This window comes from Balaenoptera physalus (genome assembly GCF_965194825.1).
Source record: "Balaenoptera physalus genome assembly, chromosome: 4".
Taxonomy (NCBI): domain Eukaryota; kingdom Metazoa; phylum Chordata; class Mammalia; order Artiodactyla; family Balaenopteridae; genus Balaenoptera; species Balaenoptera physalus.
The window spans coordinates 71,219,188-71,246,181 of NC_138891.1; the positions used below are offsets into that span (position 1 = coordinate 71,219,188).

General features: G+C 38.4%; 1 protein-coding gene across 1 annotated transcript in view; it reads right to left on the reverse strand.

The window, feature by feature from the left end:
* LOC309660383 (putative cation-transporting ATPase 13A5) overlaps positions 1-26,994 on the reverse strand; it is a 122,823-nt gene that overhangs the window by 88,348 nt on the left and 7,481 nt on the right. Inside the window, 5 exon segments of the mRNA XM_082460975.1 lie at positions 2,142-2,211; positions 11,377-11,457; positions 11,562-11,632; positions 11,847-11,993; positions 12,677-12,850. Coding sequence (XP_082317101.1) covers positions 2,142-2,211; positions 11,377-11,457; positions 11,562-11,632; positions 11,847-11,993; positions 12,677-12,850 — 543 coding nt within the window.

The window sequence follows — 26,994 nt, forward strand, 5'->3', positions numbered from 1 at the left end:
ATTTACAAAATAACATACTCTCATGTCACAGGTCTTAGCAAGATCCTCTGAGGGTCAGTCAAGTCAGCATGGACCTTCCCTTGAACAAAGAGGGTAGTCTTACGCAGGGAAGGGAAACATCTTATCCAAAGATGCAGTGAAAATCATGGGCAGAATTTATCACCAGCCCCAAAGATGGTCATCCATGAAGGTATTTTTGGTCTCTTAATAATATCTTCAACTTTTTAAATTCCCTCAACTGTCCCCATTTTGGCCTTGCTGACTTCACTATTAATAATAATAGCAGAGAGGGCAAACCCCAGGGAGCTAGAGAAGGTCACATGACCTACACACAGCTTGAATAAAGAGTCCATCTGAGCAAAGCAAGGATTCTTTTCTTGGTGAAGTGCTCTTTATAATTATTATGAATTAGATGAAATATTACCTAAAACCAGTGCTGCTTTTTCTTACCTCTACTTTCTATAATTCTCTAATATATTAAATAAACTTCTACCTTAGTCCTAAAAATGAACTGACATCTGGTTAATAAGTTAATAGGATATATCTTAAAAGTTTCTTAAACCCTTGGATATATTTTGTACGTTAAAGAAGCTTGTGTTCCTTAATGTTTTTATTATTTCCATTGCAACATGTTTTCTTACAAATTATAGCTCTTCTGTCTGTTTGGCATAAAATGCTTTAATTGTATATTACACATTTGAGGTAATACGATTTCGAGTTTGTATAAACTCAGTAGAAAATTGGTTAAATACTTCTTGTAGAAGAAACAACACCATCCTAATTAGTTTTGTTCCCTTATTCAATATTCTTTTGAAACCAAATGTGAAGACATAGTTTTACTTTTTTTTTCTACTAAAGGCCTAATTAATAAGTGCCAGAAAATATTAACACTCTTTTCAAAATAGACTAAATTGACACTTGAAAGAATCTTTGGTAATTTGAAAATGTACTTGAATAAGAAGTTTAAAAAGCATCCTGCTTCTTTAATAGTAAGAGAGATTGTGCATATGTGGAGGCATGGGGTATGGGGGAAATCTCAGTACCTTCCAATCAATTTTGCTGTGAACCTAAGACTGCTCTAAAAAAGAAGTCTAATAAAAAATTTATTTTAAAAAATGGCCACGCTAAAAACCAAAATGACCATCTTTGTGGATTAGAAATAGACTAGAAACACGCAGCACTGAGTGGGGACTGATTGATCCGTCTGTTGGTTTTCATACAAGAACTGGAGATTAATGACTAGGAGCTCAATGCTAGGAGGAATAAGTGTCCCACAAGTGACAGGGGACAAAACCAGGCTTGCCCCAGAGCAGAGGCTGAGAAAAGTCACAACCAGCAAGGGTTCACCAGCAGAGGGAGGAATAGGAGAGGCAAGTTTATGGTGCAGCTGTGAACTTGGCCAAGCCCCAAGCTAGCTCAGGGCCTGCATCTAACAGATCCCCAAGGGACAGAGCACAAACCTCCAACACAGGCCCTAGTTCTGAACTGGGGATACATGGGGACTAATAAGAACGACCAAAAAGGGAAAGTGAGCACAGAGAGGAAGAGAAATGAAAGAAGGTAAGTCCCACCCAAGCTGAGCTTACCGAAAGCAATAACTTCAAAGCATACAGAGAAAATATTCTAAAACAAACAAACAAAAACACCAACCAAGGAAGAAGTCACTCTCAAGAAAATGGATATAATAGAGTGATAGAACAGTACGAAAAAGACCAAAATAATACTTTTTTAAATCCTCAAAGAGATCATGAAATGATAACAATCCTCCCCACTCCCCCCACCCATCACAACCACCATAGAACACTGAAAACAACAAAACAAACAAACAGGAGAGTATGAAACGGGAATCTGTCCCTCACAGTGGGAAGGGATTTGAATTTAAAACAAGTGGTTATTGAAAAGGACCAGTTAGAATTCCTGGTATAAAAATATATATATTTATCGAAATAATAATAAAAAAGAAAACCTCAATAGACAGGAAAAGCATAAACTAAAGTCGGCGGGAATAACAAAAAAAAGTTGCACAAAACACAGACTTTTGTCTACATCAAAGTATCCATTTGCTTAAGATTTCTCTGAGTACTAAAAAGAAAAGAGGAAAAAACAAAAGTTTATTTTCAAAAATAAATGAAAACAGTTACCTGTTTAACAAGCAGCTTCCATGTGGGTTGGATTTCAACCTCAATGGCATTTGGCCTGCACACTAATCTTCTGTAGGAGATTGATCATCTGTTAGTGTCACACCTACATGCTCATATTAATAAGTGAGTACAGGCCACACTAAGCAGAATCCCCTTCTCTACCCTTTAGGGACTTTATGCCTTCAATCAAAAATTAACGTGCCAATCTCAAAATACTAATATATTTTTAAATGAAAGTTAGTACGTGATGGACAAAGTTGTTTTTCTGGTTAAAATATGTCTTAAGTATAGTACAACTCAAGAATCAAAATGAAATTAAAAAGGCATTTTGAGTTTTTTTTTTTTAATTTTTGATTTTATTCTAAGAGCAGCTAAAAAGACACAGATATGAAGATATTCCTAGAATTCTCAGGCATTCTAGACTGCCCTTGATGTTGGAGATCATGTCTATCTTACCTTGGTATCTCCAACACCTAGGACAGGTCCTTAGCATATGAACTCAATGAATACATGAAGGAATGAGCCAATGAAGTGGAAGATGGTATATGGTCTTCACGGCTAACACTTTGTAAATCCACACATATGTACATTACAATAAGAAGCCTTCAGGGAGGGATAAATTAAGAGGTTGGGATTAACATATGCACACTATTAACATATGCACACTATTAACATATGCACACTATTAACATATGCACACTATTATATATAAAATAGAAAATCAGCAAGGATCTATTGTATAGCACAGGGAACTCTACTCAATACTCTGTAATAACCTATATGGGAAAAGAATCTGAAAAAGGATAGATATATGTACATGTACTAAATCACTTTGCTGTATGCCTGAAACTAACACAACATTGTACATAAACTATACTCCAATATAAAATAAAAATTAAAGAAAAGAAGCCCTTGTGTTTGCATAGCAATTTACAATTTACAAAGTTCTTACAAAAGATTCTCTCATTTAATCATCACAATAGTCCAAAGGATGTGGTACATGTATACAATAGTCTATAACTCAGCCATTAAAAAAGAATGAAATAATGCCATTTGCAGCAACATGGATGGACCTCGAGATAATCATACTAAGTGAAGTAAGTCAGACAGAGAAAGACAAATATCATATGATATCACTTATATGTGGAATCTAAAAAGATGAAATGAATGAACTTATTTACAAAACAGAAACAGACTCACAGACTTCGAAAACAAACTTATGGTTACCAAAGAGGAAAGGTGGAGGGGGCATAAATTAGGAATTTGGGCTTAACATATATGCACTACTATATACAGAATAGATAATCAACAAGGACCTACTTTATAGCACAGGGAACTCTGCTCAATGTCCTGTAATAACCTATATGAGAAAGGAATCTGAAAAAGAATGGACATATGTATATGTATAATTGAATCACTTTGCTGTTCACCTGAAACTAACAGAACATTGTAAATCAACTATACTCCAATATAAAATAAAAACTAAATTAAAAATTAAAAAGAAACAAAGGAAAAAACTGATATCCCCATTTTGCCAATGGGAAGAACTATTCAGTGTGGGTATTTCGACAAAGGTGCACATATCTAATATTAATCATGACAATATAAATTTTAAGCAGAGATGACAATGTCAAAAACTCCATTTAACCCTTTATATCCATTTTTCCCTTTAATCATCACATTATCCCTGTGAGATTTTATATCATCATTTTTATTATAAAGAAAGCTGAAGTTCAGATAAACTAAGTAAATTTCCAGAGTCTCAGAACTAGAAAGAAGCAGAGCCAGGCTTCCTACCATGGTCTCTATGACTCCACTTCACACTCTGCCTCAGTAAAAACCAATGGTGAAAATCTGCTTGAGGGACCTTTGGTCTATGACAGAGAGCTGAGTCCAAGTTTGTCTGACTTCTAAGCCATGCTATTCCAAACACAATTATTGCTTGCAAGGGTCAGCAAGGACTCAAACCAAGGTCTTCTGACTTCATGTGTGAAAACACCATGGCTCAGAGATGTTGGGAAGCAGTGAGGTCAAATAGTATGTGCTACTCCGTTAGGGACTTCAGAAGTCCCTAAGCCTCACACTGGGAAGAGATCATAACTCAAGCCACTTTACTGGTCAGGATTCTTTTCCAGAATCCATTGAGATAACCTATCGTTGGCAAGTGTCAGAACTTCTCAGAATCCTAAACTTCGTTTTCCCTCTCTCTCGCTCTCTCTCCTTGGAAAACCTCCCCATATCTTTCACTTTGATAATGCCTACTTAGCCTTTGAGAGCCAAATCTGATAATAGAGTCTGGTGGTAATAGGGATAGAGTAGGATAATCAAAAAGCTAGTTTAGAAATCCCACTAGGGGATTATAGATAGAGAGGGAACTTTAGGGGACTTTGGGAGACCATTGTAAGTTAATATCACTCAAGAAAGCAATCCGAACATCGTGAAATAAAGCAGGCTTGCTTAACTCATGAAACAAAGCAGGCTTACTTAACAAAAAAGCTCACAACAAAACTATACAAGTCAATGACGTCTGCCTCCTGCTGGTTGAGGTCAGTAAGTTAGTGATCCCTAGGACATGCTCCTCTGGGCACACTAAAAAAAAAATTTCGGGGAAAGGTGACATTCTAAAGTAGAAGACCCTCATTAAACTGAAACCTGAGATAATTTACCATATTTTAGCATATGGTACTCCCCTTCTACTGATTTGAATAGCTCCATGACAGTCCCAGTTTGACCATGTGGGGACAAGAAGACTCCCCCCACCCGACACGGAGGAGGAGCTGATGATGGAAGCTTGATGTCTACTCAAGAATGAGGAAGAAGGTAGTCTTCTTCTCCCTCTCCACTTTTCCTTTGATTATAAAAAATGTAGCCCACTAAGTTCTCAGGGCGGAGCCCTCTTGCCTGCCCACTTGTATCTTTCACAAGTGTCCTATACTAATAAGTCACTCCTATCTATCACTTTGCCTCTCACTGAATTCTTTCTGGGCCAAGACATAAAGAACCTGAGCTCCACCAAGCCCTGAGATGCATTCTGTGGTTTCAGTGGCTGAGAAAATTGAGATCCAGCAGACCTGGGTACAGTTAAGACTTTATACTTGTTGCTCCCTCTACCTGGAACCTGTTTCCCCCTCACCTTTGCATGGCTCATGCCCTTGTTTCATTCAGACCTCTGTTTAAATAGTATGGTCTTATTGGAGGCTTTCCTAACATTTCTGTTTAAAATAGCTACCCTGATCTCCCAACTCAGATTTTCTTTATCTACTTAACCTGTTTCATTTTTCTTTATAGTGTATTTGATAATCTGAAGTTACACCTTAATTTTTACATGTTAATAAACATGCGAACAATAGACTGTATCCTCCACTGTAGTGTAAGCTTCTAGAGGGCACTGGGATATTCTGAATGTCTAAAGCAGGGCCTAATTCACAGAATGCACTGGAGAATGATTTGTTAAATGAATGAATGGATGAATGAGGAGTGAGCCTTGGTTCCGTTACCTATAAAATGTGTTTGATAATACCTACCTAATAAAATTGCTATTAGTAGCATATGGTATAAATAAGTAAGCATTTAACACAAATGCCTAGAACATGATGAGTTCTTAATAAGTGGCAGCTGTGTTTGGTCTTCCCCACTCCTGTAGACAAAATTACGTATTTTTCTTTCCTCAAACAACCCTTCATTTCTTAGTACCAGCACATACCTCTTTGAATTGTAGCATATAGTTACGTGTCTTTCTCCTCAAATTTCCTAGAGCTTATTTAATGGCAGGGAGGGAGCTTTCTCAACTCTACTTTTCTAACATCTAGGGGCACAGTGTCTGACTCAGACAATGTTCCCCAAATATTGGAATTACTTAATGAGGATCTTTGTGACCCATGACTAGAATACTGTCTCCCCTAACAAGGCTGAAAGCACAGTTTACAGAACTACAGCAGCACACAAGCTGTAGAAGTCCGTTTAGAAAGGAGCAAGCCAAATGCCCAGTGATCTTTGTCTTTCTTTGTCTGGTGAGACGGTTTCTGATGTTACTATTAAGAGAGAGGGGCTCAGCTCTTGTGAGGACAGAGATCCAGTGGATTAATACTGGCCTGAAGATGATCCTCTTTAGAGCACATCTGGGCCATGTGAATAAAAATTATTGCCTGCCATATCAGTAAACAAAGAATGTTGCAGCCATTAAGCCATCACATTACAGCAGCAGCCCTGATGGTGAGCCCTGAGGGAATTCAGAATAGAAACAGGATGCCCGCCATCTAGCAGTCAATTGCTGCACCTACCCCTGATGGTGCACCCTGAGGAAACTCAGAATGAGGAAACTCAGAATGAGAAAACACAGGATACTGGCCCCAGATAGCTGAGGTGCATATCAAAGGAATGATTTTGGGGAGCCCAGACTCTTGCATCTTCCCATATATAGAAAAGCACTATATTCCTTAACTTGAGATATCTGGTTTTCTTTAATTAAGAGTAATCTTTTGAAGTTCTGACTACCTGATCTTTATCGCAAAAACTCCTATATATCCTGGTTCCCCTCCCCTCTTGCCTCTTTGGAGCATTCCCTCAGAGAGATCTGAGAGTCCTGTCTCACTGGCTTGAAGTCCTCAGAATGTCTGGCAAATAAACATAATTCTCAACTTTTAGGTTGTGCGTTCTTTTTTCAGTTGACAGCCATGTTTGAATCACAGACAGGTATCCCCCTTGCTGCTTCATCTATTCCATTGTCTCTTGCCAAAAAGTATTGCATGTTTAGGGAATTGTGTACTCATCTCAATCTCAGCACAAGCCAAGCAGAATTTTCAGGGACAGTGGCCAATGGCTGAGCAGCCGGAAGGAATATGAGGTTTGAAGCTGGGTCACATGAGCAAAGTTCCAAGGAACAAAGGAGATGACATGCCCTGACTTTAAAAATCTGACGAGCTGGCAGGGAAAAAAGAAGCCCTAGAATTATTCCAGGCGGCCTCACAAAACTAAATAGTCAGAATGAAATTAAGTAGACTTGCCTAATATTCAGAACCATTCATTAGGGGAATAATTGCTTCGGACGTAGAAGGTCCCTCTCCAAAGAGATTGAAGAATTTCTTAACAGGGGAAGTTACGAAGGGCACTTCTGCACTGGCTATGAGCTGTGCTTGAAGGAGCACTGAGGTTTCTTGAAACCGTAAGATATTAGTAAACCTGCTGGAAGGTATTTCTGAAAAACCAAGCATGAATGACTAGGAATATTTTCTTTGGCGATGGTCTCTATCTCTTTTCAATTTGATTATTTGTTCATTCATTCATCCATTTATCAATTTATTCACCAAATAATTGTTGAGAATATGTTTTCTGCTAGGCCCTTTAGGCTCCAGATGGTGAAGACTAGGCTGGGGGTCCTCAAAGAGGCAGGAGGAGCATGTCAGAATCACTGGTGAGCATCTTCAAACTGCATGTGACCGCTCGGCTTCCATTCTGATAAGCCACCAATAGAGGCCTTGGCAGGGAGGGAGGCCTGTAGTTTTCCAAACAGTTAATACTAAGCCTGAGGATTCTGGCATGGCCCATTTCCATGAACTGTGGAATTTTTGGGGAGCAGGTTTATTAGAGTTTGAAAAAAGTTCCCAGGTGATTTTGCTAGCTAATCCCTCACTCCCCTAACATACCCACTTTCTAAAGGAAGGGAGACCTAAGAAATTCACAGATGCATAGAAACGGTACCCACTTGCTGGGATTTGGGTATGGTTGTAGAGTATAACAGGTATGTTGGTCTTAGAGCCTTCCCATTAAAAAATAATAATAATAGCAAGATAGGCATGTTTTGAGAAACTGCTTTCAGGGGAAAAAATTCCTATTTTAGCAGTACTTGAACCTGCTTCTATACTTTATAATTTGTACAGAGAGGATCTGTTTTACAAAGGACAAAAGTGATTTTCTTTTTTCACATTAGTTCTTATCTATGACCTATTTCTTTCATTTCCTAAAGCACATTTTCAGATAACCTCAAGTTCTTGCAGGGTTTCATGCCTTATATGTGAGCTAAGTGAGGTGCTTCTCATCAGCTTTTTGGGGAAACTGCCTGGAGCATTCCCAGGCATGAAGATCCAGAAAGTAGAGGACCAGGAGGGCATCTGGGGGGAGGTGGGGATGGAGAAATCCCAGGATCTCCAGGGAGACCCAAGACTTAGGCTGACTTTTGCTACCATAAGGTTTTGCCTGAAACAAGGCCTTAGAGTTAAGTGATTTTATACTTTCAGTGGACTCAGAGCCATAGAACCATGGGTTATATTTTTACATAAATTATTGACTTCTAACCAAATGCTAAGATTTGAGACAATCTCATTGGATTCCAGAAGAATGAGTAAAGCCTGTCTCTTCTACTCCAACCAAACCTTCCTTGAACTGATCTGATGGGTGAGTATCTATATGTGGGCTGTATTCTAAGGATGGAGCTTTCCAAGGGGAAAAGGTCATGGTATATAGGCACAATTTCTTTTCTGACTTTTGCTTCCCACAAGACCTGAGGAGTAAGAGAAAAGGGTTTTGTAGCAGCCCTAATCTCTTTCTCTCTCCCCTGCCTTCCTCTTGCTTCTTTTTTCTCTCTCTTCTCCTGGAACAGCTTCCACCAGCTTGGAGCTGAAACATTGATGGCAAATCCACCCTCTTTTGCTGCTGTCACTCAGATTTCTTTCCTCTGGTACTAACAGGCATGGCTTTTTTCTCAGTGGTGTGACAAGTGTTGAGAATTAAGTTTGGTCCTGCAGAATCACCAAGCCAATTATGAGTACCACTTTCACAGCTCCACATTCAGCAATGTCACACTGAAATCAGCCATGGTTGGAGTATTCCCATTAGAGAGATTAGCAAACCTTAGCCATCAAAATTTTTTTCTTCCAGAGTTCTGGGTTACCAACAAGGCAATTGGTCTGGAGCTAACCCCTGATTAGGACGTGCCTGGATCTCTACTGCCAGAAAGTGCTCCTTCAGGAGGCTAAATAAAGGAGGCAAAGGTATATAAGCTAAATAAAGGTGGGCTGAGAGAAAAGATGAAGGGTCACTCAACTTAAAAACTGTCCTAATAGGAAGACAGCTTGGATGAATGAGGGATGAGGTAGGTGTATATTTTCCATAGGGCCCTGTGTCCCTGCAGTAAGAGAATCACCCCAAGTGTCTATGGAGCTGTCTGGGACAGGCACTAAGATGGCAAGTTGTGTTCAGTTCATGAATGAATGAAGGTAGGGGCAGGGAACCTCCTGGAATAATTTTCCTGCTTTCTTCCTGATGCCCTCTGACAATTTCTCTCCAGAGTAAAATTATCACAGCTGATGTCTTGATTTGCTTTTTGCTACCGGAAAGTGAGAACTATGAACATCTGTGCATTTTCTCTCTTTGCCTTGCTGCTATGAAGCCTGAAAGAGGATGTTGTATTAGATTTTGTAGCTTTTCATGATCAGAGATTTTTGTGTATCCCTCTTCCTTTATTTCTTTTATTGGGTCCTTGCTTTTCATGCAAGCAAGCTCGAATTCATTTAGGAAATTGATAAGCTATCATTCAACCAACCAATCAATCACAATTAATTTTTGAAAAAAGCATTCAGTCTTACACTAAAATATAGAAGGGAAAATTGGTGGGGGAAGGGGAGAATGTTCCATATTCTACTTGCTTTCTTTACTCTCCAAAGAGAAAAACCCACAAAATAAAATGTGACTCTATGTTTCTAAGTAGATTGTCTCCTCTAGTCTTCATATTTGGGAAACTATATTCTGTGTCTTGCTTATTAGATTGTCAAGTTCTTTATTGTGTGGACCAGATTTAAATTTAATTATGTATGATGTTTATTAAAGATTGGCACTTGATAAATAAGGACAAACATGAGGTAGCTACACAGATGGGAAATCTTTCCTGTGGAAACGGTTTCCTAGGCAGAGTATATCCACATTTATCAACTAGATTTCCTAAATAGATCAATCCTTTAAATGTCCTGTGCTTAATGCTATTAAACCAATATGTTTTTAATGACTTTGAAAACTTTTTGTATTTCAGTGTTTTAAGCATTGTATCTGAAATCTTATATAATGATACCATCTCTAAGGCACTTTGTAATATTGTCATAATCTAGATGCCTGGTTCATTTTGCAGAGCGCTCAGACAGAGGGAAAACTTGAAAACAATAACAGATCAGTAGCTCGCAGGCTTGGTGTGAATACAAATTATGGAGGTGCTTGCTAAAAATGCAGTTTCTTTTCTTACCACTACCCCAGCTTCTACCTACTAAATCAGAATTATGGAGGAGAACCCAAGAACCTGTATTTTAAGTACCAGATTGCTTCTTAGCTTGAGAATTTTTGTTTCTGACTAACTGTGAAGACGGTCAGGCAGAGCCTTCTTCTTGTCCCTAAAACTGGGCAAGAAATGAAGGTGATTATTAAGATTCCTGGGAAGGCTTGCAATGGTTCACTTTCAGAGTCACCAGGATTCGCCATTTCAAATTACAGATGAGGGAAGCAGGGACTCTAGGTCACTGTGAGTTAATGAGGAGCCTAAGAATTTCCTGTGCTACTATTGTACTATGATTTTCTAATCTATTGACATCTATAGATCTCGTTCTCATAATTGTACCACTATTCTTTGTCTCTCTTTCCTTCCAGTCAGTTAATGTCTCTGAGACGATGACCAAGTCTTATTTATCCTTAGATCCCTCGTGCCTTGCGAAACGCCTGGCATATTAGAGTTTAGTTCACAGATCAATGAATGCATTTACTTATTCATTCCTTCCACACATATCTATTGAGCTTCTACCATGAATCAGGCACTGTTCTAGGTTCTGTAAATAACAGTGATGAATGACACAATTAACTGAGCAAACAAAATCCTTCTCTCCAGGGCTGGTTCTCCATAGTAAAATGCAATCAGCATATTGTCTTTCTGTCTCTCAGAGGATTTGGAGGATTAAGATGCTGATGGTTATGAAATGACTCAAGATTTTTTGAGGAAAGAAAAAAGACAACACAGAGAATACTGTTCTATAATCTGAGAGAAAAGATCAAATGTTATTTGCTTGTACTGTTCTTTCAGTCTTTTCTTTTTAATAAGTGTGCCTAAGATGAGAATAATTTAGGACATCTCTCTGATGCCAGTAAATGAGCTGGGGTTATATGAAGCTGATGAAACATTATGCCAACAATTCACTGATCATAAGTGATGTGGTATCTCCATTTCTGCTGGCAGAGTTTACTCCAGGAGTACCACAAACCCCACCTGACCTCTTGTTCTCCACCGGTCAGACCCAGTCCAAACGTATGATGGATGTCGTAGCAGGTGTTGCTATCTTCCAGCAACCTATGGTGTGGTCAGGACAGGAACCGTACTTCAGTTCACAGTACTTAACAAATCAGTGTTCTTCCCTCAGATCCTGATGAATGCTGAGGAAAATTCGGACTTACCCAACTTTCTGAAACCTCTTCTCCAAGTGGTTCCAAACATACCTGATTTTCTGCGCTTGGATACATTGCAAATGCAATTGCAAATGTAATAGAACAGTTGTCATTCACAAAGTAAAGCCCATCAGGGGAGGTGAGGGTTGTTTATTACATGCAGCTCTCACTTTCCTTGATAGGTAGCTGTAATTCCCAGCCCAGCAGTGTGATTTTCAGAACTTTCATCCAATAAATACATTATTTTCTTGTAACAAAAACATGCCATAACATTGTACTCTTAAATTCACTTACTTTTAATTCTGGCTTCAGTATGGCTTGGTTTATGAAGGAGTGGTAGTCAGTCACCAGGGGTTCTTCTGGGTTCTTGCTTACAGGAAGCTTCAGTGTGGCTAGGTAGAGGCAAATTACCTTCTTCCTCATATATCTTTGAAATTCATCCTAGAGAAGACAATCCAGCCCATTAATTCTCCAATGTTGTTCAATAAAGCACTCAATCAACCAAATACCTACCAAGTGCTAGACCAGTGGTTCCCAAAGTTTGAGCTGCAGATAAGAGCATCAGCATTATCTTGGAACTTGCTAGAAATGCAGGTTCTCAGCCTTACCCCAAACCTACTGGATCCGATACTCTGAATCAGCAGTCTCTGTTTTAAAGATCCCTCCAAGTAATTCTGATTTGCACTAAAATTTGAGAACCACTGTGCTAGGGAATAAAGAGAAAGATATACTTTGCAAGAAACTTTATATCTAGAAAATAGTTTCCAGCTATCTTAAAATCACATCTTGATGTTTAAAATGTATAATTTTCTCAAAATACATATTTCTGAAAAACTGAACAATCCTTCCCATGTTATGTCTTTAGGAGTTATAACACTGACAGCCACTGCTCATATAATGGCTAAGGGCTCTCACAATTAGCCTGACATGGTAGAAATTTCTCCAGGCTGATGTGGAGGAAATGCCCTTCATTCCTGAGTCAAAATAAGACATAGCAAATAGAAGGCAGAGATAGTTTTGCCATCTCCTATTTGTGGACAGGGAAACTTAAATAGAGGAGGATCCACTCTGGAATGCTGGCCATCACAGGCTGTGCAACAGATGCAACACAGAAGGGCACGCACCGTTGTCCTTAGCAAAATAGTGTCTGCTTCTTGCAAGGAGCATGGGATACAGTTGGCCCATACCCTCCACTGGGGCTTCCAGTAGAATAACAGGAGAAGGCCCCCACAGGGCAGCACGGATGTTATGAGGCAGAGAGCTCTGCGTAGATTCTGGGTCTGGTAACCAAACACCTCCTGGAGAGTAAATAAAAGATTTACTCTATTTTTTTCCCACATAAAAACGCATTCTGTTCCAAGACACACAAACTTTAGATGCAGGGGTTGGTTGAGAAAGAAATCTAGTTTTGGCTGGTTGAATCAGATTGATTGCATACAGCTGTCAGCTGATATAATTTAAAAAAAAAAAAGAAGGAAGGACTCATTTTGCTACCTTGGCATATGGAACTAAAACATTTGGAGCAAGGAATGGACAGACTTATTTGGTTCTAAATACTCATAAGAGTCACCTCAGATTTATAAAATACTTCATGTTTTGGATCAGATTTACTTCTTTTAGATGTAAGGTTTTTTTAAAAAAATTATTAACGTGAATTTACTGGAGGAAGATGATAAAATTATGACCAATATGATCCATACTTATATATCTTGCTTTATTCAGATTCAGATTTGTTTTATAATAATATGATTAAGAAGGATTGAGGGCTTCCCTGGTGGCGCAGTGGTTGAGAATCTGCCTGCTAATGCAGGGGACACGGGGTCGAGCCCTGGTCTGGGAAGATCCCACATGCCACGGAGCAGCTGGGCCCGTGAGCCACAACTACTGAGCCTGCGCGTCTGGAGCCTGTGCCCCGCAACAGGAGGGGCCGCAATAGTGAAAGGCCCGCGCACCGCGATGAAGAGTGGCCCCCACTTGCCGTAACTAGAGAAAGCCCTCGCACGAACCGAAGACCCAACACAGCCAAAAATAAATAAATAAATAAATAAAAGAAGGATTGAGAGTGTACACAAGTGTACTGATTTCTAAAACAGTAGGGCAATATAAATTATGAGATTATTTGTGGACATGAAAAACTCTCAAAGGACAGCTTATAGGTATTTACCCTGAGAGTAACATGCTGAAATATTTCTATTTCTAATAATAGGCTAGTTAATATTTGTCATGAATTGAGTAAAGGCTTGAGATGTGGTTTTAGGGGAAGATAACTAGCCAAAAACAATAGGTATGCTTAATTAAAGCTAATTTCTAGTTTCCACCTCCTACAATGAAGTTTTACAGCATTGTTTTTTAAATTTCAAAAACTAGATATTTAGTGTGAAGACCCAGAGGACTCCTGATTATGAATGACATTGTTACTCTACCATTATTTTACTTTCTGCTGTTATTTCGTGTGTGTGTGTGTGTGTGTGTGTGTGTGTGTGTTTTCTAAGACTCTGAAATCCCGGGTCCAGATCATAGGGCTATAATGTCAAGAAGATAGGATTTTAATGAGTTTCTATAGCACTTTCAGAGATGGAATCTCCTGAATTTTATGCCAGTTTAGATCACGCTATAATAAATCTCTTGTCTTAATTCTTTGGAAAAGTTTTCATCTTCACTATGGTCATTGTCATTAATATTTTCTAATAAAGAACTCTGTGGTAGATTAATATTTCAATAACAGTTGTTGAAAGTAACCCTTAGACATATTGAAAAGGTCACAGGCTTAAGAAGCTAAGACGTAAGTTTGAGTCACCACTCTGCTAGTTTTCAACTATGTGAACTTAGGTAAATCATTTCACCTCTAGGGAATCCCCATTTCCTCTTCTACAAAACAATTAGAAATATGTGCCTTACAGGGTACTTGTGCTCAAATGAGATAATGTCACCTTAAGTGTTCTGCAAAGTAATTACAATGCTAAGAGTTCCTTTCCACTACTCCTCAACACAATCACCTACCTGGGGAAACAATGACCGTTAAGTTTAGTGATGCTGCCACTCTATTTGGAGATTATTCATGATAAGATTTAAATGTAACTTAGAAACATGTGTTCACTGTGCTTTTAAGCATATTTTCAGTTGGATCTCCTTTCTCTCTCCTCTCTTTCCTCTGATTCTGTAAACCTGTTTTGGTTTTATTTGTGAATTATAGGTTTATTAGACTCAAATAGAAAGTATATGCCAGTTCACATATAATGTCATAAATATTCATTCTTTTACAAAGTTGTTTACAGGGGCTATTGCCAAAGCCCAAGTGTGTACAAAATAGAAGCAGAACAGTTTGGAATTTTAGTCCAGCTTGTAGCTGAAATGAACACATTTCAGGAAAATGACTTTCCTTTTTTCTGTTTACTTACACACAGCAATGGCATTGGTAATCATAATTCTGATTCCCCTTCAGGTCTTTTCTATACTTTTTTTTTTTTATTAAAAAAGGAACTCACAGTGCTATCAAGACTGCAATGAAATCACTATAGCTACACACTGCTAACAACCTTATAAACTGGAGTAATTCTTTAGGGAAAGCAAGGTGACAAATTGTACTAAGAATTATAAAGATGTTTCTATCCCTTGAATCAGTAATTCTGCACTCAAAAATATACCCAAAGGAAATAATACAGAAAGTAGAAAGTGATGTATATAAAGATGTTCAGCACAGCATTATCTGTAATAGCAAAATTATTAGAAGAAATAAATGATAGCTAATGGTTCAATAAAATGTGAGTCAAAACAATGGGCTATTGTGGGGCCATTAAAAATAAAATGTATGAACTCAATGTAGAGGTATGGGACATTATATGATATAATGCTAAGTGAAGAAAAGAACATAGAACAGATAAAATAGATGGAAAACAAATAGCAACATTATGAACTTTAACCCAACTATACCAGTAATTACATTAAATGTAAATGGCCTTAATTCTGTGACTGAAAGCAAAGATTGTCAGACTAGATAATAAAAGAAGATCTACTATATACTGTTTACAAGAGACACAATTTAAATATAAAGAAGCAGATAGATTATAAGGATAAAGAAGGGGGAAAATATATCATGCAAAGACTAACAAAAGAAAATCAGTATAACTATATTAATATCAGACAAAATAGGCTATAAGAAAAGAAATATGAGAAAAAGAAGGACAAAGATCCATACAACAGAGCGACATAACAATCTTAAATTTTTGTGTACCTGTTAACATAGTTTCAAAATTTGTAAAGCATAATTGATAGAACTTAAATTCACTCTCATCATTGAAGATTTTAACACATAAGGAAGGAAATTAAGATAAGAAGAGAAATGAATAAAATAGAAAGCAGACATACAATAGAGACAATAATGCCAAATTTGTACTTTGAGAGGTTAATAAAATTGATAAACTCAAATAAATCTGAATATTTTTAAGATTATAAAAGAAAATGAATATGTAGCTTAAAGCCTCTCTACCAAAAAAAAAAAAAAAAAAAGAAATAAACAAACTTCAAGCCCAGATGGGTTGTGAATCCTTTCAAATATTTAAGGTAGAAATGATACCAATCTTTCACAAACTCTTTCATAAATAGAGGTGGGAATGGTCCCAACTCATTTTATGAGTCAGGCATACTCAGATACCAAAATCTGATAGGTATGTTACAAGAAAGGAAAATTACAGGCTAAAATCTGTCAGAAACATGGATGAAATAATCCTGAAATATATCATCTAACTAAGTCAGTGATATATTAAAAAGGTGATGCATCATTACCAAATGGAGTTTATTCTAGGATTACAAGGACTTGAAAATCACTGTATTTGGTATGTTAACTTTCAGGAGGAAAATTATAAGGTGATCTCAATAGATACAGAGAAACTTTCATAAAATTCAACACCAATACATTAAAAAAAGAAAAAACAGAAAGAAACCTCTCAGCAACCTAACAATAGATGGGAACATCTTTCAGCTAACATCATGCTTAATGATAAAGTATAGGTATCTCCTGAGATCACAAGCAAAATAAGGTTATCAACAATCACCACTAATATCCAGTATAGTATTGGAAGTCTTAACCAGTGCAGTAAGGCAAGAAAAAGAAATAATGTTTACAATAATTGGAAAATGAAAAGTAACAATACTGTATTATATACTTGAAAGTTGCTAAGACAATAAGTCTTAAAGTTCTCACTACAAAAAAGAAGTGGTAACTATGTGAGGTGATGGAGGTGTTTGCTAACGCTATGGTGGTAATCATTTCACAATATTTAAGTGTATCTAATCAACACATTGTATACTTTACACTTACAAATTGTTATATGTCAATTATATCTCAATAACCTTGGGGAAAAAAGAAGTAAAACTCTCGTTATGAGTATATAATGTGATTACGTACATGAAGAAATGAAAAGAATGTACAAACAAATTATTAGAGTTAATAAGTGAATTTATCAAGGTCACTGGGTATTGAGTCAATATAGAAACACTAATTGTATTTGTATATACTAGTAACAAACAATTTGAAAATAAAGTTAAATATCATTTGCAATACTATCAAGGGAAAAAATCAATTATCTTGTAATAGTTCTAACAAAGTTGTACAAGACCTCTAAATTAAAAGCTACATATTATTGCTGAGAGCAAATATCTAAATAAATAGAGAGATATATTAAGTTTGAGAACTAACCATTAGCAATCCCATTTAACCAAGTGATGATAGAGGTCATGGAACTGTACACTTAAGATAAGTGTACTTTATTAACACCACTGTATGATATATGTTAATAAAAATAAAATAAAAGTGGAGTTTGTTATTAGATATTGTTCCAAGCAGGTGGAAGTTACTTTAATTATTTCAGTGAGATTGGATTGAGAAAGAGAAAATGGCAGCAAAATTTGAAAAGTGATTGAAAAAAGAAAAAGACCAGAGAAGGGGATTTCTATGGGAAATAGGAGGTTTGGTGGCCTGGGAATACAGCAGCTGCCTCCTGGTGTGGATGATTGGGAAGTGCTGACATACATAGGAGCAGAGATAAAATCACATCCCAGTAACCAAGATACATTTCTGTGAAAGACATTGCTTATGGCTGGGGACAGCTCAATCAAAATATCAACAGGTTTTTTTTTTCCCCATCTGTTAAAAAATAAGTAAGTAGATAGTAAACCTAGATAGTAGATAGTAGATAGATAGATAGATAGATGATAGATAGATATAAAAGACCTTGTTAATGTCAGAGTAACTTTCAGAAATAAGCAGCTCCTTGAGCAAAGATGAGTAGAAGCAATGTTTTTGCTTCCTTGATAAACTGGCTTCATAAATCTTGGTAAAATTCCTTTCTATCATTTCTCAGTTTTCCCAGAGTTTATGTGGCTAGATATGGGACTTGAGGTTTAGGATAAAAGAATCACTACTTTATTTGGTACTCTTTCAATCTACTCCCAATTGGCTTGCCAATGTTTATGTGATTCGAGTTTATCATGTTTCCATTTGACCGATTAATCTCAAGTATAATTAGATTGTTCTAGATGATTATTCTTCTGATGCAGTAAGAGTCACTCGGATTTCTCCTAAATATTGATTCACCTCTGGTAAAATCCATTAAGAAATGCAGGGTAGAGGAGAGAGCCAGGAACAATATGTGTGCCATAAGAGGAAGATAAGTAGAATCCCGAGGTCTTGTAAATGTAAAGGTACTGGAAACAGGAGTGAGAGGATCAGAATCTCAACCCCATTATACGTGGCTCGTTGCAGTAAAGTGAGCTTTGCCACCTATTAGCTATGTGACCTCAGGACTTAACCTCTCTAAGTCTCAGTTTCCATCTCTGTACTTAGGGGATATTAATAACACACACCTGGAAGAATAGTTGTGAAGATTAAACAAGAAGTGTAAGGTGTTGAGCACAAAGGAAGTGCTCTGTCACTGTTAGCAGTGGTCTGATAATAGGTTCATCCAAAGGAGGAGAGAGGTGACTCTTTCAGTTTTGAGTTGCAATACACTGAGTCAAGGATGGTAATGGAAACGGGCTGCGTTCCACAGGGTGAGGACCCCAGATCTGCCACCTATTAGTGGAGTTGAATAGCACAGAGATTGTGCCCATCTTCACATAGACTTGAATTGTATTCTCTCTAAGCAGTAATGTTCCCTCACTTTTTTGTTCCCCACTAGAATTCTGTATTCCAGATAACAGGAGAAGTAACACAGCCTTAATTGTCTTTTTCTAGGACCAGAATACGGAGGAAGCAGCTTGGATTAGGAGTAACTGAGATATGCACATGCCTTTTGACAGAGGTTGTTCCCTAAGGGCACAATTTAGAGCCCTATTCAGGTCTGTCAGCAGAGCCTCTGTTCTTTATAGCCCACCCCATTGCCTTCTAGAAGCTCTCACTTCTATTTCTTGCTCCATCACTTGCCAGTTAATGTGATCTGGGTAAATGATTTAATTCACTGAACTTTAGATTCCTCATGTGAAAATGTGGCTGGTTGTAAAACACAGTGGAAGTAGTCTGACGTCACAGTTAAAAGCTTGGGATATGGCGTGAGAAAACCAAGTTCAAATCATGCCTCTACCACTTAACCAGATATCTGACCTTGGGTAATCCACTTTACTTCTGATGACTCAATTTCCTCCTTCATAAATGGAAATAATAACATTAACTATTTTTCTAGGGTTGTTGTGAGAAACTAATGAGATAATGCATGCAAAGCATTTAACACAGTTTGTGAAACATTTTGAACACTCAGTATATGTTGAGAGTAAATATTAGCTTGGTTAATTTACAACAAAATTTCAGTGGATTCAAAGTGGCTAGTCCCATTGGACTCACTGTGAAATGATTTGACCACAGGCAATATTTAGAGCTAAATATTATTTGCCAAAACCATAAGTTGTGTTTCTGAAAGTGATTGATCCAATGGCTTAACTGGAATTTTTGCTTTTCCCACTGAGCACAAATTGTCAAAACTGAAGTCAAATGCAGGCCAAAAAGAAAACTGCTCACCTTTGTAATATGTGAAACTAGGAAAAAGGCTTTAAGATAAACACCAAACTAATTAAAAGATGAACAGATGTAGTAACTATATACACGAGCACACCCAAGCACACACACGCACACCGGTACAACCATCCTTCACTTGTATAGGAGGTAAACAGTGTGAAAGAGCATCCTCTGATGGTTACGTAATGTGACCTTTTATACGTTTACTTAGCTGAGCCTCAGTTTCCTCGGCTGTAAAATTGGTATCTGAGTAACTAGCTCATGGGGATTAAATGAGAACATACATGAAGTACTAGCACAGAAAGGGCATTTTAAAAAAATGTTTTTTCTTTCTTTCCCTTATAGGTTGTTCTCACAGCTGCCATCAGAGACAGAGCTAGGACTGGTCATATTCTTCAGGAAAGGAGAATTACAGGGCCCAGCTTCATCTAAGCATGGTTTCCTCACCAAATTCCCTTTTGGTGGGATCCTCTTAGTCTTACGGAACGATCTCCTAGGGTCTCCTCCTGTCTTTGTTCTGGAATTTTTATTGCATCTGGAGCAGTAGCATTTATGAACCACTGGTCTTGTAAACAGGTCTTTTTCAGCTTTTGTAAATCGTCTTATTCTTATGTTCACCATTCATGTGTTTATCCATCTGAAATATCTGTTGCATACTCACCATGCAAAGACACAGTAGTGATTCAAATTTTTTGGAATGGATATTTTGGGTTACTTTCATAACACTTTTACTTCCTCAAACCAGATTCTTACAGCTCAAAGTTATAAATTGATTTACTCAACCGAGATATCACATAAATAGCTCTCAGTACTTCAATTTTCTTCTGTGGATGGCAATGCCAGCTTTTTGCTGTGACATGTTAGGCTTTTCCATGAGTGAGAATGTTCCAATAGCCTTAGAGTAAGTTATCTTTTTCTGTATAATCCTCAAACTTTTAGTCCTTTGAATCATGGCCAAGGAGATAATATCTCTGAGTCCTTTTATGATGCTAGAATTCATCATGTTTTATCTTCTTTTTTTAAAACAACAATCACAACACTGAGTTCCTATTTATTATTCACAATCTACCCTTTGCTGTCTTTATCTAGACATGCCAAATTGTGTTCTTTTATGTGTTAAATGGGAGGATAGTCTTAAAATGCTCTCTTATCTCTAACTCTGCCATGTTTCAAAGTTCTTTTCTTTAATGTTAGGATAATATTGTCTCTAGGTAATGAATCATGTTAGTGTGGCTATTGTTCCTCAACCTTCTATTACTGGTTTAGTCACATGTAGTAATTTGTGTTAGTTATCACTAGTTGCCAAATGTTGTTAATTATAGTTTCCTGTATTTTTCCCTGCATTCATGCCATGAAGTGCCCTTTGAGTAAGGACAAAATGTCACGACTACTTTCACTTTTGTCTACATTTGACAATAAGAACTAACCTTTCTGGACATTTACTTAGGTGTCATTTAATCCTCCCAAGAATCCTATGAAATAGACATTATCATGTATTGAAATAGTTATTATTATTAATAATATTTGTAAGTTATTATTTGTAGATCAAAGAAACTGAGTCTTGGCCGGGGGGTGGAGGGGGATAAGTTAGGAGTTTGGGATTAACATGCACACACTACTATTCACAAAATAGATAACCAACAAGGGAACTAAATAAATATTTTGTAATAACATATAAGGAAAAAGAATCTGAAAAAGAATAGATATATATATGTATAACTGAATCACTTTGCTGTACACCTGAAACTAACACAACATTGTAAATCAACTACACTTCAATAAATAAATAAATAATAAAAAATAAAAATCTTTGCCAACCCCCCCCCAAAATAAAATAAAATAAAATGTAGACATGTTGACAAACTAGAAAAATAAAAAAGACACTGAGCCTTGAAGAAGTTTAAAATAGGGACTTCCCTGGTGGCGCAGTGGATAAGTATCTGCCTGCCAATGCAGGGGACACGGGTTCGAGCCCTGGTCTGGGAAGATCCCACGTGCGGAGCAACTAAGCCCGTGAGGCACAACTACTGAGCCCACATGCCACAACTACTGAAGCCCACACACCTAAAGCCCATGCTTCGCAAGCCACTGCAGTGAGAAGCCGGTGCACTGCAACGAAGAGTAGCCTCCGCTGTCCGCCCGCTTGCCGCAACTAGAGAAAGCCTGCGCACAACAATGAAGACCCAACACAGCCAAAAATAAATGAATAAATTTAAAAAAAAATTTTGTTTAAAAAAAAGTTTAAAATAAGTACTGAAATAGTTTAACCTCTTAAATATTCCCCTTATGTTTTTTTTTTTAACATCTTTATTGGAGTATAATTGCTTTACAATGGTGTGTTAGTTCTTTCTGGAGTAAGTAAAGCCATTACCTCTTTAGAAGTGTGAATCAAAATCCAGTGCCAAAGAGATGTACATAATGTCACACTCAGCTGTAGCCATGCTCATAAAGTCAGCCAGGACTACTCTAGCAAAAGTGCTATCACGTCGTCTTCCTGGAAGTAAAAGTGCAACTGAGGACCTTTGTTTGATGAGGCTAATGGCGAGAGAGCGTTGAAAGTACATCAAAAGGGAGTGAGGTGCATGGGCTGGCTAGCAGGGACAATTTCTAGAACCAAAATTTGCCCTATGTCAAAGGCATGGGGCAACATGGCAGGTTCTGTTAAAAGTTATTTGTGGAGCAAGAGCGTCACTAAACAGGAGGAGTGTCTCAGGAATTATTTGGTTCAAATTTCTCTTTTGGAAAAAAATAGCTGTACACCATCCTTCACAGATGAACACCTATTGTCTTTTTAAGATAGGCTACTCACTACTGGCAGGGCTGCACCTTCGCTTGTTGGACAGTTGTGATGGTGTATTCATTTTCTATCACTGCATAACAAGTGGCTTAAAGCAACACAAATTTATTGTCTCACGGTTTCCATGGGTTAAGTCTGGTTAGCTAGGTCCTCTGCTCAGCATCTCGCAAGACTAAAATCAGTTGTTGTCTGCACTGTGCTCCTTCTGGAGATCAAGGACTTCATTCAAGATTACATGGTTGAAAGATGTTTAAAAAAAAAAAAAAGATTACATGGCTGTCGGCAGGATTCAGTGGCTTGTAGCTTTAGAACAGAGGTCTCCATTCTCTTGCTGGTTGTCAGCAAGAAGTTACTCTCAGTTCTCAGTTCTTACAGACCACTCAGAGCTCCTTGCTACACTGAACCTTCCATCTTCAAAGATGTAATGGAAAACCTCCCTTGCATCAAATCCCTCTCATGCTTTAAATCTCTCTGACTTCAGGAAGGGCCCAGTTTCTTTTCTTGGCTCACCTGATTAGGTCAGATCCATCCAGATTCTCTCTCTCTTTTTTTTAATTGAAGTTGAGTTGATTTACAAGATTGTGTTAGTTTCAGGTATACAGAAAAGTGATTCAGTTATTTGTTTCCAGATTATATTTAAGTTATTACAAGATACTGAATATAATTCCCTATGTTATACAGTAAATCCTTGTTGCTTATCTGTTTTACGTATAGTAGTTTATACCTGTTAATCCCGTACTCCTAATTTGTCCTTCCCTCCCTCCTTCTCCCCTTTGGTAACCATAAGCTTGTTTTCTATGTCTGTTTCTGTTTTGTATATAGATTCATTTCTATTTTTTTTTTTAGGATTCCACACATAAGTGATATCATGTAATATTTGTATTTCTCTGTCTGACATTTCATTTAGTATATTCTCTAGGTCCATCCATGTTGCTGCAAGTGGCAATGTTTCATTCTTTTTCATGGCTGAGTAATACTGCATTGTGTGTGTGTGTATATATATATATATATATATATATATATATATATATATATATATATACCATATCTTCCTAATCCATATCTGTTGACAGGCACTTGGGTTGTTTCCATATCTTGGTGATTGTAAATACTGCTTCTGTGAACATTGGGGCGCATGTATTTTTTTTAATTAGAGTTTTCATCTTTTCCGGATATATGCCCAGGAGTGGGATTGCTGGATCATATGGTAACTCTATTCTTTGTTTTTTAAGGAACCTCCATACTGTTTTCCACATTGGCTGCACCAGTTTACATTTCCACCAACAGTTTAAGAGGGTTTCCTTTTCTCTACATCTTCTCCAGCATTTATTATTTGTAAATCCCTTTTTGCCATACAACATAACATAATCACAGGAATTAGAGCTCATCATACTTTTGGGTGCCACCCACACTCAACCAGAGGGGATAATACAAGGGCAAAGCTCATTGGAGGGGTGTCATGTTAAGATTCTGCCACCACAGGTGGTTAGGAAGTTCTTCCATAAGGAAAATAGATCAGGCTGGACTCTCAACCTCTACTCTGTTCTCCACATCAGCCACTTAACTATTGGAAGAAAACCACTGTGATATTGTTCTTCGGGGAACTATTTCCAATGTCTTTTAAACAGTTCTTACATAAATTATAGCAGGATTTATTTCCTCTATTCTGCAGAACAAACTCCAACAAGATATCCAAGGACTTTTTTTATAGTTATATCATATTGGCAACTAAAATCCAGCCATAACCAAATAAAGTACTTTTCCATGCATAGCTAAGCCCAAGTCATTGATCCCCTCACCTTGCATTTTTATAATAACTTAAGACAAAAACTCAATAATGAGGCCTGTTGCACTGCATCTTGCCAACTTCTCCCCTACAATCCAGCCTAGAGAACTTTTTTGTTTGTCCGCACCCGCGGCACGCAGCATCTTAATTCCCCAACCAGGGATCGAACCTATGCCTCCTGCAGTGAAAGCATGGAGTCCTAACCACTGGACCGCCAAGAAAGTCCCGAGAGAACTTTTTGAATCTTGATTCTGTCATCTATAGTGTTCTCTCTCCCTCATAGTGAGGTGTCAGTTGAAGATGAGATAAACTTGCCGTCACCCAATCTGTTAATATAAGTGGTGACTAAACAGAGGAAAGAGACAATAAAGCTCACTTTTTAATTTTCAGTTTTAGTCCCTTGAGTTTTTTTTTTTGTTTTTCCTTTAATGGAAGATGAGGAATATGTGACGGTGTTTAAAATAATTCAGATGTTCAAAACTCCTGATTTTTCTTAACAACTCTTCACATACTGTTTTTGAAATGATAGACCTCAAACAATTATCATTCCCCAAATTTAATCAGAGGCAGGGGAAATGTTCTCAGCATCAATTTCACTTATTTGTATTTCTGTAATTTTTAAAGCCACATGACAACTCCTGACTCCTTGCATGTAAATCTACCCTCATAGCACTTTCCATGTTTCCTATGTGACCCTCGCAAACCCTGTGAATCAGAAGGGGTAATTGATGTCATTCTTAGGCAACTAACAAGATCCCAAAAGGTGTCTGCAGCCACCCAGTCAGCAGTGGAACTTTGACTAAGATCTGCTGTCTTTTTGCCTTCTGGGGCTGCTCCCACCCGTGACTTTGACACTAGTGTGGTGGGCACCTGTGCAGAGGGGAGCACCGATGGAATGGTTGGGCCTGGCAACCGATGTGAATCACGCAGCACTGCTGTCTCAGGAGCAGAATCAAGACCATCTCCGGAAAGTGAATGCAGCAAGCATGGCCAGAGGGGACCCCGAAACAGGATTCTGTGCACATCCTGTGCCTCTGACATGCCTGGCTGCGGGGAGATATAATGCCTTTTTTCTCCCAGGAGAGTAATAATAATGCTAAAATGATACCGATCATTCATTGAAAACATCCCAGCCTTTCCTACGGTGGTTCCATGGAACAGTAGTCATGAGGGTATCTGCACGCCCTGCCCAACACACACAGGAAGGATTCCATGGATACATACACACATGTGAAATAGAGCACACTGTGACGCCCCTTTTGGAGATTCACAAAGAACCACAGTGTACTACAGGCTCTGAGAGGGCCTGCTGTTATTGGCTTGCCTGTTTCGCCTAGCATTTCTCAAACCTAACTGCTAGGGGGAAAAAGCAGACTTTTTATACAGTAAATACCTATTACGATATTGCACAACAGAAGATATTTTTGGAAAGTCTGTCTTACCTCATTTAATCCGCACCACAATTCTGAATGGTAGGTATTACTATCCTCGTTTTACAAATAACTCAGAGACGTTAAATAACTTACACAACAGGACCAGAATTTAAACCCAGACCTGCCTGAGAACAAATTTCATTCCATTAGGTAGGAGCTATACAGCCCGAAGGCTCCAGGCTCATTGAGGGTCCGGGGCTGCGGGCTGTTAGTGAGTCTGTGGGTCCTGAGAGGACCACAGGAGGAGACAAGAAAAGCTGACTGTGAATGGAGGGGCTGATGAAACGCGGGGCAGAAGAACAGAGACACTTTTAGGAAAAAGCCGGGTGAAGGAAAAAGAGACCACTGGAGCCAGGTGGGAGTGGGAGGGAGGAGGTTGGGAAGGACAGTCAAGGCCTGTACAGTGAGGGCATCTATCACATGGGCTGTTGTGAGGGTGACATGAAATATTGCTTGTCAAGCACTGAGCACGGTGCCGACACAGGAAGTACGAGCTGCTCCCCCCCAGGAGGAGCTGGGGGTGGCAGAGGACAGGAGGTGATACAGCAAGGTTCAACTGCGGAGGCTCCTGCCACGCTTTCTGCTGTGCTGAGCTCAGCAAAACGACCCAAGCCCGCGCATGCATCACCTCGCAGACCCTCACCACCCGCGGAGACGGTTTCTACCTCACGCCCTCTCGCACATCAGAGTGCTTGCTCCCTTGAACTGACGACTGCAAGGAGAAGTCAGATGGGGTCATGGGGAACCTTCAGGAAAGGGAGAGCAAGTGGGGAGAGGTCGTAAAACCACGGACTGACAGGCTTCCAAAGGCTGGGACTAGACTAGGCCCAATTTGACTTTGGCCCACTGATTATCTAAAAAAAAAGAAAAGAATTTTTTCCCAAAGTTTATAATAAGGCTATTTTACATAAGCATACAGATTTCTGGCTTCCTTTTCAAACTTGAAAGATCCAATAGCACTGGGCCTGTGACTTATAGGACAGCAATTGCCCTGAGGCAGGTGGCAAATTCCTCTCAGCTGTGCACCTAGGTCACCCCCTGTAGCCTACCTGCCTCACCAAGTTTCCTGATACACCCGAGTACGTTTTGCATCTGTGCTCTCTGCCTAAGCTCTTGAGTAAGATTTATGGAGAGGTCGACAGCCCGTTCCCCTCCCCAGGATGCCCTGACAATGAGGTAAGCCTAGCTGGGAGTCCTAACAACGTTTTTTTGGTGGACTTCTCTAGAACTGTTTGATCACCAGCAAAAAAGAAGAAAAGCGGCTCCTGATCTGATATTGAATCCTTTGATACTCACGCCCTCTCTATGGTTAAGAGACAGAAAACACGAGGCTCTAAACTTCACAAATGCAACACCTAGTTAGATAAAAATTAAGAGCAGCCAGAGATTTTCATGAATGCTTATCGACATGCTGAAAAAAA